Raw genomic sequence first — 14,191 nt, 5'->3', positions numbered from 1 at the left:
AACAATTATTGAAACATGCTTCGAGCAATTCCTTACTTGCGATTGGTACACGTGGAGTTTCTAGTCTTTTCCCCAACCCCATCTACTGGCAATTTATTTTCATTTTACAAACAGAAGAAAAACCCATGAGCGTTTAATTTTTTATATGGAAATGGCATCGTTTAATAATATTTGAATTTCGCAAATGTCATTTTCCGCAAACCACTTTCGTTCTGGCACTTTCAACACTTTTCTTAAAATTCAAGCAAAGATTCACATTTTACGTGCAATGTCAACAACATACTTTGTGATATCCTGTATATCCGGTTGACACTGAACTGTATGGGTGATTGGTTTCTGGCACATGTCCTTTAAGCCTAGATGCAAGGGTGGGTGGCTTGACATATCATTCAAACGATTCAACACCACCTCTGATGTGTAGTCTGAAACACAATGACGATCTACCCATGGTAACATGGAATCACCAAATTTGCCGTAATGTGCTGTAGCAGTAATAAGAGTGGGTACGTCGGAAGTGTAACGATCTGCTACTGTTTTCGCCACTGCGGTATGCGGATCCAGTAAATAACCTGTAAAATAGAACACCTCTTTTGATTTGACAAATCAGTAGCACTCACCATAATCGCGTAGGTTTTAGGATGTCGTGGGTCGAAACACCTTGGACGAGAACAATTTTAATTCTGGATTGAATAATGGGCCATACTGTAAAGTACTCCCTGTATTCTTTTTTGGCCCCTTTTCAACAAATGTGCTACTGTGCTCAAACACACTTTTTTCTAATCAGCTGTTATGATGGCAATCTTGCAACAAATGGAGACAACAGGGGAAATAACACTCATTTGATATTTGCTACATACAATTTCAGACTACATTGGAAGTCAAATGGAATTGGAAAATGCATCAGACCTGTATTTTTCAAGGTTTGTACGATGGTAGATTTACACTCCTCTTCTGAACACGATCCTACCACAAACATACTTTGTAACTTTCTTAAATGCTGAAACAAATAGTTAAACATCTTTCTTGAAGACTATCTCTTCTGTTCGTCTACAATCGGCTTGTGAAGGTGATAGACACAATAGATTTCACGGTAATTGGGTGGAACTTGCTACTTTTCTATATATAAAGTAAGTTTTGAATTATTGCCTTTGCGAAAATGTGGTATATAGTAAAGTCAGGGGCAATAACTTAGAATATTTGCTCACGAATCCCAGTATAATTCAATCCTTTTACAGTTTCACGACCTTCTGATGATACGTTTACTCAGCATTTTTTAATGATCAATTCTCTTTTTTACAGCCGAATAGATTTGTTTCAAGACGACAATTACTCCAATAGGATCAACATAGGATGCTCTTTGACAAGAAAGGAAAAGAATAATGATAAGTTACCTCTTCTGAAACACTGAAATGATTGTGGTCTTGAAGATCTTGGTATAAGTTCTTGATGAGCTCTCCATTATTACCACTGTAAGAATGAAACACTGATGTTACATAATGATTCTAAAACTCTTATTAAATTGAAAAGATTTTGAATTTTTTCGACCTATTTTTTTTTTTTTTGGAGAATTGCAATATCATCCTCAAAATAGTACTGTTAGTCTTAGAATGTCTTTGCGTTGATTAAATTAATATCTTTTGTAAGTTTAAATTGAAAAGAAACACATTTCTCCCCTAGAAATTTCAACCCAAAAAAGTCACAAATTTTAGCTGAAAATTGTCCTCTGTAAAAACAAATTTTGAAGACAAAATGTTTGCTTATGCTTATTCTTATCAACGCACATATATTTTAAGACTAACAGTACTATTTTGGGGTCGCTATTCCAATTCTCATAACAATAATAGAAATAATTAAAAAACTTTTACGTTGCTCAGACAATAATAATGAAAGATTTAAGTTGAAACTCCAAAATAGATGCCGGGTTGACACCAATCTGACTAATTTCTTCCAAATGGTAAGTTCCAAGCCCGTAACAAGACTTGAATGCTCGGAGGGGAAAGTAATGTATCCGGAGGGACAATGTTGTTGTTGCATTAATCGAATTAGTCGGTTGTCAGAATATTTTCAGAGGGGGGAGGGGAGGACAAAGATTTTTTTCGGGTTGAGGTCCGAAGGGGGTGTTGGTCAGTTCACATTTATAAATACTTCAACCAATCAAATGCGCGCTTTGGTGTAAAACCGGTCCCCAAATTAGCCAAAAATATTTCCCTGAGATAGAATGGCTAACAAACACATACAGACAAAAAAATCCCATGAAACCCTCAAAATGGTAAAGGAAATTGAAATTACCTGGTGTGATATAGCAGTCTCTCTAAGTTGGATGATTTCAGTATATCTATAGCAGGAGAACTGGTCTTCAGCAGATGTCGAGATCTCAGATTATAACACCCAGTGATAAAAAATTCTGTTAACACATCATTCGAGTTGGACGCACAGATAAGTTTTCTAATAGGAAACCCCATCATCTGAAAATAACACCGAGTAGAGTGCTAACAAGACGGCATTTGTCACAAAATCTATAAGTGGTTGCACTTTTGAAGTTTCTTATTGTCACCTTATCTATCGGATACTGGGCAGTAGAGATAATGGCGATACAGGGTCACTGGACACCACTAGCTATCTACACATTTGCTAATAAGAAATGGTTTTTAACTTTATAAAAGCAAGTTTCAGATTGACATCCATCAATAATTACTATCGGAAGTCGGTCAAAATAGTCAGCTAGTTTAAGATTGATCTCCGTCATTTATAACATTTGAGGCAAGTTTTTGAATATTTTTAACCCACCTTAACGTAATAGGCGGCTAAAATATTACCAAAATTACCAGTCGGGACACAGATATCAATTTCATCACCAAGGGCAATAACTCGTTGTTTGACTAGATCTAAATACCCGGATGCATGGTAAACAATCTGTGGTATCAGCCTTCCCCAGTTTAATGAGTTGGCCGCACTGTAAAAAAGGGAACATGTCATTTTCTAGGGTCCTTGGGTTCCATGACCTGGGGGTACATCTAGAGCTGGGTAAAATAATCGATTATCGTCGCTAGGAATTTACAATTTCGATTATCGATCATCGAAGTACATAATTGATCACATGTCAATGTTCTATTTTTTCCCGTGTATCCGTTAACAATTCATAATTTCTTGCACAGTTTTCCTTCAGCATATCATATTAAACTTAACAATAACTGATCAAAGCAACAATATTATATTTCTACGACACAAAAATAACCCATGGAATTAAACAATTGCACATGATCTTTATTTAGTATTTAGATGATTGCTCACTTAAAATACTTAAAATATTATTGATCGATGGCATCTCAATTTGGTAATCGATACCCAGCCCTAGTTACATCTGTCGTATTTGAAAGTTTTGTAATTAATATAGAGTACGAATTGTAGAATAGTTTTAATCAATATAATCCAGATTATGGTTTTAATATCTGTAACTATTTGGCCTTTTCTGTAATACCATGGACCATGAACCATCAGGAAATCCGAATGGCGTAAATAAGAGCCCTAATGGCACATACGAAGGCTTGGAAAAATAAAATCCAATTTAATCTGAAATCAGATGAAATGATTCAGCTTTCAGAACGTACCTGAGTTTTGTGTTGAATTGTTCTTTCATCGTTTTGTTAAATTCTATATCATTAAAAATTTGTTTAATAGTCGACTGGCAGAAATCAAAGTTGCTGTTCACACCTGAAATAGAGTTTTACGTCGTACTGTACTAAACATTATGGAGCTGATATATTTTCACGTCATTTCCGTCATTATTCGGAAGCTAATTCTATCTTATTGGAAGACGGATATGAGTTTATTGTTTATTAACTACATGAGAAAGTGTGAGTTTCCGTTCTACTATACGAAAATAAGAATTATGCCATTTTGCTGAAAGTATCGTATCCAACTAGAAAAGAGATTGTGGAATCTGCTTCACAGATTGGTAGCTTACTGATGTAAGAATGCGTTTTACATGACACGTGTTTATTAACTTACCAACAACGCTGATGTTGCGACCATCCATTGTTGTCATTTGATGTTTCTGTAACTCACTGATGCCAGACAATGGATACAACACAATGACCCCTGTATCATTACTGTCTAGAATAGAATAGAATAGAATAGAATAGAATAGAATAGAATAGAAAACAGAATAGAATAGAATAGAATAGAATAGAATAGAATAGAATAGAATAGAATAGAATAGAATAGAATAGAATTAGAATTAAGGAAATAAGGATAGTAGCACAGAGCTGAATAAAGCCATAGGGGTAAAAAATCAGACGGTCTCAAAGACAACTCTGAACGTTAATAATTTGTAAAAGCAGTAAGCAACGTGTTCCTATGGAACAGCTTCCTGGCATTTTGGGTATTTCTTAGGTTACAATACTGTACCCGAATGTCTTCTGAAACCATCAAGAACAGCGCCACCTGTGTCACCGGAAGTTGCTACCAATATCAGGTATCTATAAATAAGAGTGGATTGTGTGCCGGCAAGTGAGACTAATCATTATCGACTTGTGCTGCCACGACCGAAAATGTGTTTGAAGGGCACCACAAACTCTTGTGAACGGCCGGTTTTTTATTTTGCATATCAGTTTTATAAATGCTTTATTTAGATATAAAATTCTTCCATAACAACTGTCTTGGTGTAAATTGTATACCCGAAACACGTGCAAGCAGCATAAGTGGACACTTTGGCATTTTAAGCAAAGTAAGCCAGTTGATATAAGTAAAACTTACTTAGAATGTTTGTCGTTGTTTCGAACTGCTTTAGAGAATAACTGAGGCATCAGTTGAAGAGCATAATCCTTGAAAGAAGCTGTTGGGCCGTGAAACAGTTCGAGCAGGTACTGGTTTTTCTCCAAATGTCGAACTGGTGCCACGTGAGCATCTTGGAAAGCTTCTTTTGAGTATGCTTTAAGCACAAAGTCTCTAAGCTGGCCACCTGGAATCTCCAGCGGGTTTATCCATCGATGAAGAATTCTCAGAGCCCGATCGCTGTAGTTCATGTCTATAAGTCTTTGCTGTTCATATCGCGGCATAGTCGGAAGTTCGGTTGACCTCACGAACAGTCCACCGTCCTTGGCAAGTCCTTGCAGTACTGTATCAAGAAATGTGGATGGCTGGTCACAATCGCTGCCTCTAGTCGACACATACCCGGGATCGTTGTGTACGTTTTTTAATGCTGATAACAGTTTGCTAGCTATGATCTCAGGAGTATCACCCGAACAGCAAGTCACTCGAATGTCATGCTGCTTTTCATAAAATGATTGACGATAGTTGAGAATCTCAGCCATACCTATACCCGCCTCCTGTCCAACAATACGATCCACTTTCATTTTTTCTAATCGATCCAAAATGTCCGTCTGTGGCACATCCAGAAAGATCATGACCCCGTTCTGTTTAGTATGACGCATTGCTTTTTGGTGCAGAGGGTTCGAGCCTGATAAACTGATCACTGATTTCGTTGGAGTCGGGAAATTGCACAATGCCTGGCCTTCTTCTTCCAGAAATCTCTCACCTCCGACATCAAATAGCTACAAAAAATAAAATGAAAGCATAATTCAATCATTTACATAATTGATCTACGTTCGAGCAATTAGTCATATAACTGTGATTTATTTTACTTTCCATGAGCTAGTCTTGAGTCTTGATGAATGTGTCAACATTCTCCTGTTTTCACACCCAATTATCCACTGTATTTGGCTAATGAAATGGATAATTTGTGTCTTGCACCTTCCTGGATTAATAACATCAACCGTCATAATGCGACTCACTGAGCTAGTGAGATGAACAAGATATTATTCTACAACTTATTGAAGTCGTGAAATGAAATAGAGTTTCACACCCCACTGTTTTGAACATTTTTGAGAAAATGCTATTTAATAAAGTTTAGCAACCCTCTGTCCATCTTTAATTAATGAAGTTTTCTATCCCGTACAGTTTATTACAAGAATATTGGCAGTGATAAATCAAAGTCCTTACTTTTTCAGAAACTGACATTCTCCATGTTGGTTCTAGAACATCATCATCAACATCTATAACAGTTCTGTTTAGCTTCTCTCCCAGTATCTTCCCAACTGTAGTTTTCCCACATCCCGGATTACCCATTAGATATATATTACACTGAAATATTCTCTATCTCTATATCGTTGGAATTTAAAATGTGATATCCTCAAATAAAGCTAAGATTGAGTTTTATCTCCTGCTTTCCTTTCCTTCCTTAATATGAGGGGAATATTTGCGAGGACAGTGGCATTAGTTTATTCTCTTTTAAATTGAAAATATCAAACGATCTTTAACGTACATAGCCTGTAGCCTTAGGACACGCGGTTTGTACATGATTCCAAACTTGCGAATTATGTGTACAAGGGGGGGGGGGCAACTCTTGTAAAGCCACACATACTAAAATAATTTAGTAATATACTCCCAGCAGCATGTGAAATATCCTCCTTGTGACTATATAAGGGGGAGGCGTAAAATATTGAAACGTTGCACAGTTTTTAATCGAGTTCAAGTACATTTTTTGTTATCTAAATATACCCCTTTCCACTTGATGTGACTGAAAATCGTGTGTTATATATATTACAAGTTTTGCAAGAAATGGATCGACGTCTTACCTGACTTGGGTCATGTTTGAATTTGATAATTGTTGTTGACAATCTTCGTATACTGAATAACTGAGCACATTGTAAGAAATACCTGGTGTTTTTTACTACGACTGTCGCCATTTTCTTATATTGACTTTATACTAACAGCTGTGGACCTCCGATTATATATTTATATAGTTTATATATCATTATATAGGTCAGATCAGATAACAATATTTATATATTTATCTCTGCATTCAGTCCTAATTATTATGCAAAGTCTGCACTTATCATCTCGAAAATTCAACTCAGATAAAATCAAGATTTTTAGAAATATACATTAAGCAGATTAGATGATTAATCTTTACTTATAATCAATTTTAGTGATTGTCCAATCAGATGGCTGGAACACTAAAATTATCTAAAATTAAATTTTGAGAAAAGGCCCCAGATAATTGATTATCGTCATATTGATTGGTTAAAAATAAAAATACATTGGATCGAAGTTCAAGACATGAGTCCCATCTAAATTTAAGGTATTCAAATCTGTGCACTTCGGATGTTCTCTTTACTGATAATTGCAAACATAATCATCAATAAATAGAGATCCTGGAGTTTTTATCTCTAGAGACTATAATCGCCTTATCCATTAATTAGCAGTTTAACTTAGAATTAGAATTCTTTATCCTTTGTTGTTTAGTTTTGTCTTTACCTATATATTACACTTGTTAACCTTTATAATATTATTCATTGCATGATACAGATCAGAGAACGCTGGTTGAAACGCGATCAAATAAAGTTGTAATTGGAATCCATAAGAATTGTTTTATTATAACCAAATATAGGCTTTCACTCAAAGGACAAGTGGACAAGGCTGTTGCATTATAAAAATGGATAATGTGACGTGCTTGATAAAGACCAGAGAACGCTGGTTGAAACGTCGCTCAAATAAAGTTAGTAATTGTAATCCATAAGAATTGTTTTATTCTATACAAGCATTTTGATTGGTTGATACATTTGGTTGGAATACCCTTTAAGAATGCCTTTAACGAGGAACTTTTTTTATATAAAAAATAAATGCATAACGAGAGTCGTTGTCATATACACACTTGATTCAACAAATGAAATTTAAGAGTAGGCCCTATTTTATATTTAGATATTAAATCCCGAATCGATAGCTTTGAATAAATTAGTAACGCTGATCCTCTAATCAATCTGTTTTAAACACCACCCGGACTAATACCAGAGTTATCTCCCTTCTATATTAATCCTCAGATTAGGTTGCAAACATAGAATACATATTTACTTAAATTATAATATCCAAAACACGGCAGTTGTCCCAATACGTTATTATATATTAAAGGGATTGTAAAGAGGTTTTCTGAAAAATTTATGTGTATCTGAAACACTGATGGCATCAATTTGCACCATTCACATTTTCAATCAGATGTCCGTGGTTCCTGCTATTCCACTAAAACTAATTGTTTGATGACGTCACTAGTCTCTTTGTTGAATTGTAGACGTCTGATTAAAAATTGGAAAAAAGCAAATCGATGCAAACCTCTTTACAATCTCTTTGCAGGATTAAAGAATTAATGTTAGCAGAAAATTAATACAATATATCTCAAAGTTTGGTCTTTATAATAATTGGCGCCATGATAATCAGTTTTTGACCTTAAAGCGCCAAACTGCCTCTTATGTTCTAAGACGACATTAAGGTACAAATTATTTATAAGGAAAGAGTTGGCGTATATAGAAACACTTATCTTAATAATAAAAAGAATAGACCGCGTAGGTCCTCTCAGTAGAACGCCCAGTTGAAAAACTCAGTCGCATAATAGTATCACGTCGCCCTAATAGTTAGCTTGGTCTGGATTAGAATGATGCATAGGTGGAATATAAACAACACCAAAATGAGACTAATTGTTTGCTCTCAACATTTCCAACACTTTTGATTTAATCCTATAATTAATTCTATAATAATTTGGAATGATGTTTATGAAAACTATTAATGCTTCCAGGCCACTATAAAAATTTCCCTTCAAATTTTTGAAAGATAATGTAAATACGATTACAAATTCAGATCTTTATATCGCCACTTTAAATCATTCCACGGTATAAAAGCCCACAGCATCAGAATCAGAATCAGTGGTTTATCAACTATTAAACCGACAGCACAGAATCATCCAATTCTACCAATCCAATTACCAACTACGACGACTTCCAACAACTATCTAGTTTGCAATATCAGCATCGGTTTAAAGCGAACGTTAACCATCATCTTCCAACAACCAACCGACTGGTGTTGTGTTGGTTATTGAAGGTTAAATAATTTGTACTGCACCTGCCTGTGTGTTGAATACTTTTCCATTTAGAATGATATATCTTTCACCAAAACCAGGAGGAATAAAAGTAACTATCTTTTTCTTTGGATTGTTGTGGTACCAATCATATGGAACACATGTCATCAAACGGAACCAAAAATGGGAAAAGTTAGAAATAGCTGATAAGATGCCTAATAAAAAGAACAAAGTAACTAATCGTGAGGCAAGCAGTTTGAGTCAGTGTGCCTCTCTCTGTTTGAATCAAATACCTATTTGCTTGACGATTGGATACCATAGAGCAAGACAATCTTGTGATTTATACAAAGATCTGTTATCAGCATCAAATTTTTACAACTCTTTACCATATTTGGACATGAAATACTACGCTACAGCCAACCGTGAGTATTTTGGATTTGATGTCTGCTCTGTAAAATTGAAGTCCTAGCACTTTATATCAACAATAAACGACATACACTGGTCACTGAGTCCACGTTTGAAGCATATCATCGCTTGGTGAGGCAACTATTCTCAGACAAGTTTTTCATAAATATGCTCAAGTGACTTATTGTGTGCCATTTCATTGGCTAAAACCTATTTGATTACGTCAAGCGATAATGCTTAAAACGCCTTCAGAGGTTACTAGCGTACTACGCAGAGTATGTCGTTTTTTTTTTACAACACGCCTTTATGTGGACAACGGCCTATTGCCATACTATTTAGGGTTTCTCGGCGTTTTCACGAATCTTATTGCGTGGACACAAGCCTTTACTTATCAGACGTTGTTTAGAAAAGAGCAAGCACATATTTTGTTTTTATTTTGTAATGTTACAGCCTGTCCTGGCGGGTTTTCATATTTAGCCAAGCATAAAAGCTGTCTGGAGATAGTTAATTATGGTTTGTTAAAAATTGACAGTTATACTACGGCTAAATCAAAATGTTTCGAGCGTGGTGCTCATCTATTTTATTTTGACGATGAAGAATTGAAGCTGGATTTCTTTAATTTTATGCTCAATAAAGGTTAGATGCATTCGATCATTCGAAATATTTTAATCGTTTCTTTCGGTTCATTTCAATGCTAATGTTATTTGTATTTGTTGTTTTATCTTTTATTTCAATATAATATTATTTTTTTTAATTTATCTATATTTATTCAAAAGTTATATTCATATTCGATTCATTTCTCTTGTAATTTCATTTAATATTGTATCATGTATTATGACGTTTTCATATTTATTCCTAATTATTTTCGATATTAAGCAAGCCTCTGGTACTGAATCATCTTTTTCACTATTTCTATTCTAGATAGAAGTTTTGATCAGTTTTTTGTTGGTGGAGATTCAAAACATGATCCCCGTTCTGGTCGCTATAAATGGTTAGACGGCCGTGATGTGGGAAACATAACTTGGGGAAGCGATGAACCACAAATTCTAAAAGATTGCCTAACTATTAAGAGGGATGAAAATGCGTATTATCTAACGTCGGTGTACTGCTACGAGAAACATCATTATATTTGTGAAATGAAGATGGGTTTTACAACAGAACCAACAGAAATCTTGTAGTCCAAGGGAATAATAATATAATCGCAATAACTGTTACTTTTTGGTAAATAAAAGACGTTAATTCACCAATCATTTTTAATCTCGCACAGGCTCGCGGCCAGAATTGATTGTTCGGAGGGGCAAGTAATACTGCAACGAGGTTGTTGGCTATCTGCTGGAGGAGTTATTGTTGTTCTATTCCAATAGGGTAGTAGGGCTAGTTATGCCTAAAGACCGACCGACTTCAGACTGCGGTTTTCCTTCTTCCCAAGACACAATGAATTGGAGTCAGATTCAAGTGTATAACAATCCTTTTTATTTTCATCAATGTACACGTCTAAATAATTAAAGTCTTACTAAATTTCTAACACTAAATCTAAAGCCTAACTGAACATCTAAGGACTACCCAAGAACCTAGAATCTGCCTGCAGCTACTGTCTTGTCCAAAACTAACAAGAGGTCGACACTAAATCTGAAGAATCCACCCGAGATCTTCTTCCTCTTAGCACGACGTGATCCTAACCCTTGCTAACGAATGTCCTTCCTCCTTCCTTGCCAAATCGAGAGCTTCCAAAATACGTTTTCTCCCTATATATATCCTCCGATAGGTGTCGCTCTGAACAAAGATAATAATTAGAATTTCCTTCCAAATTTGGGCCGACATCTGGAGACACTAGTCTATTTTCTATTGTTACCAAGTACTCAATTAACAATACCAAAGATGTTAATCGTATAGTAAGTACTTATAGGTAACAATAGACCCGTCCAGATAATTCTAGAGTAAATGCTACTATACCCTTTTGTTCCATTACGACCCCAGGAGGTAATAGCATTAGCGGTGACATCTTTGTCTCCAGTCCAGGCAACTTTTTACAACATACAACACAAGACTACAATACATCCAGAGGGGCAATGGTATATGGAATTAAGTAGTGGAATTGGTCGGTTGTCAGATTTTTTTAGGGGGGTAATCCAATTTTTCGGGGGAGGGGCGGGGGAGCTGTAGTAAATGGCCTGATCTTTCACATCCCTTCACAAATTTGATTTATCTGGTTTAATTTTCATTGAAAAATTTGTGGATATTGATTGAGGGTGTTTATGGGCAGCCCACATCTATTTCTACATGAAATGTCGGTTTGAAAATAACATTACTTTAAGCTCAAGTTGCGAAGATTACCTATTACTCAAGTGAGGTAAGTCGGCAAATTGCTCAAGATCGTCATTGGATTCAGGGCAAAGTCCTGTTATCGGGTCTAGAGGGTGGAAAGTATTGCTTGACATTGGATAAATTAGAAAACGAGACTGGTAATTGAAATAAAATTAAATTAATTGAGTTTTACGTCGTACTTTTCTGCACCATGTCGGCTAATGAATACGGCCACCACCACGCAGGGTACAATGAGGGGAGTTTTGCCGGGACATTTTCCAACTGTCGAGGGATCTTTAACGTTCACAGCCTGTAGCACACGGGGCTTCGGTTTATTGTCTTATCCTAACGACTAGACGCTTTTTCCATGTCAACCACTCTTACCTGCAACACTGACAGGGGAACCCGGAGATGACAAATCCGAAGGTATTATCTCGACCTATGAGACTAATAAGATATGTGATACTGAACAGTTAACATCTTAGTATTAAATATATGAAGATTGTGTAATACTACCTTCTTAATTTGCATTTAGAAATCGACTAAAAACGTTATACACTTTATGGATAACAATTATTGTTTTAATAATATCGCAACGTTTCGACGATGGTTCTCTCGTTTTTATCAAGCATGTGTAATACTTCTCTACCAATACAGATTCATGCCCATGTAATAATTCCCTGGGTTGCTATATACTCGTCATTCGTTATATCATTACGTCAATCCCTTCAAAAATATTGAAAACGTATCGACACACTAATGCAAGTCGACAATTTTATTGATCTTTTATTGATTTTACGTTCCTGATCTTCTACAAGAGCTAAAAGATATTGGCCCCTATATTGAATCTAATTACAATACCCCAAGCCTACATAATGGAAAATAGAGTTATTATTTACATAAGTTCAACAAATATTACAAACAAATTTTAGATATTACAGGTTGTATCTAATTATTGAACGTTGTACAAGCTTTTTGAGCTAAATTTCAATTGAATACATACATGATTCAATACAATACATCAGTACATTTTGTTTACTGTGTTGTCCTTGACGATATCAATAAATTCCATAATATATTCATTGTATTAAGTTACGTGCCTACATATATGTACATCAAGTATATACATATATTTTTCTACTGAAATATTATCTTATCTACATATCTTATTATAATCACTATGTCATTGTATGTAATATTGTACTTCGATGAGGACTAAAATTCTTCCCGAATCATGGATAAATACATTCAGAAAAGGTAGTGAGAGTTATCAAATTTTTACTTTTCTTTTATTTCAATTTCTTTCAGTAGAATCATTAGAAATAAGTAATTGTAGGTATTATATTATACTGAAATGACCCTATATCTATTGTATGAAATCACGATAGGTATATGTATAATGGTATCATATATTACATTGTCAATGAGCGTATATCAAATTATAGAACGCATAGGATTAAACTTCGGAACAATTTTGTCAAAAATTATGGATAGATACAGGAATAATACTTTCAGAAAAGCAAGTTAGATTAATTTTCTTTTGCTAGAAACATTTGGTAGTTGTTCTATTCAGAACGAAAAACATACATCGCAGCGTTGTTATTATATTTAATATAGGCTCTTGAATAGAACAGACCGACATTTAACGACCACAACGATTCATATTTTTATTTTTGGGCAATCATTACCCATGGTTGAAATTGGAAGATATATTACATTTTTCAACATGCACTGATGTTATGAACAGTATGTAGTTATATGTGGTGGATGTTTTCTTCAGACAATTTTAATATTATATCGTATGAAAATATTAGGTTGACTGTACCAAAATGGCGGCTTACTACTTTGACTGATAACAACAACATTGAATATAACCTTGTATGTTTAGAAGTTAATCTGAAATTTAAATACTTCATGCTTCATTTTCATAAATTAAAATAATGCAAAACAAAATTGTGGTTGTAACTTTTTTGAAATGGGTCTCCTTCCGGCGGATCGCATTCAAATATGCTATTTATAGAAAGGGGTTTTCCATACATTCTCATTTTGTCAACGCCAAAAAGAAAAGAGTGGATTTCAGGGACTACATACAAAATGGCTCCGAATATGTTTGGTATAATGCTGATCGTTCTCTGGATGATACTAGTTATAAAAGTAACTGGGGAGAGAACCGAAAAGGTAGATATTTGGCTTTCAGGTTTTGAATTTGAATAACTTTGCTCACAGATAATTTATAGAAGGGTTTCCTGTAATGTAATTAACATCGCTCGGATGTCATACAAGATGGCTGCCTATAGTGTTGTAATGTGTCTTGCTCTCTGATATATTTGGAAATATTTTTATAAAAAATTTTTATAGAAAATTTATTGACAGCTACTTATAGTATCCAGGATGATTTTTCCATGTGAAATTTTCATTTGAATTGATCTTCTGAGTTTTGCTGAATTTTTCATGTGGCTATTGTAATTGTTGTGATCTACTTACAGTAGAACCTTCCCTCTTTGAATAGTAAACTTTCTTCAGTGAGGCTTTCTAGTTTTGAATTCGAATACCTTTGTTCACTGATATTGAACAGTA

At 34.9% G+C, this 14,191-nt stretch overlaps 2 protein-coding genes across 2 annotated transcripts; one reads left to right on the top strand and one right to left on the bottom strand.

Moving 5' to 3' along the window:
- Nucleotides 1-252: 252 nt before the first annotated feature.
- On the bottom strand, nt 253-6,126 carry LOTGIDRAFT_105242 (hypothetical protein; the record flags this gene model as incomplete). Its single annotated transcript, XM_009059623.1, has 10 exons — nt 253-569; nt 907-997; nt 1,392-1,467; nt 2,290-2,465; nt 2,788-2,953; nt 3,609-3,711; nt 4,009-4,109; nt 4,398-4,478; nt 4,756-5,552; nt 6,001-6,126. The coding sequence occupies 10 exons, from the start codon at nt 6,124-6,126 to the stop codon at nt 253-255; spliced, it is 2,034 nt and encodes a 677-aa protein (XP_009057871.1).
- A 2,990-nt stretch (nt 6,127-9,116) lies between these two features.
- Nucleotides 9,117-10,488, top strand: LOTGIDRAFT_153595 (hypothetical protein; the record flags this gene model as incomplete). Its single annotated transcript, XM_009059622.1, has 3 exons — nt 9,117-9,327; nt 9,761-9,946; nt 10,232-10,488. The coding sequence occupies 3 exons, from the start codon at nt 9,117-9,119 to the stop codon at nt 10,486-10,488; spliced, it is 654 nt and encodes a 217-aa protein (XP_009057870.1).
- Between the last annotated feature and the right edge of the window lie 3,703 nt (nt 10,489-14,191).

The sequence above is a fragment of the Lottia gigantea genome, assembly GCF_000327385.1.
Source record: "Lottia gigantea unplaced genomic scaffold LOTGIsca_4, whole genome shotgun sequence".
Lineage (NCBI taxonomy): Eukaryota > Metazoa > Mollusca > Gastropoda > Lottiidae > Lottia > Lottia gigantea.
The sequence above is the reverse complement of the archived record's forward strand: the minus strand, read 5'-3'. Positions and strand labels throughout refer to the sequence as shown.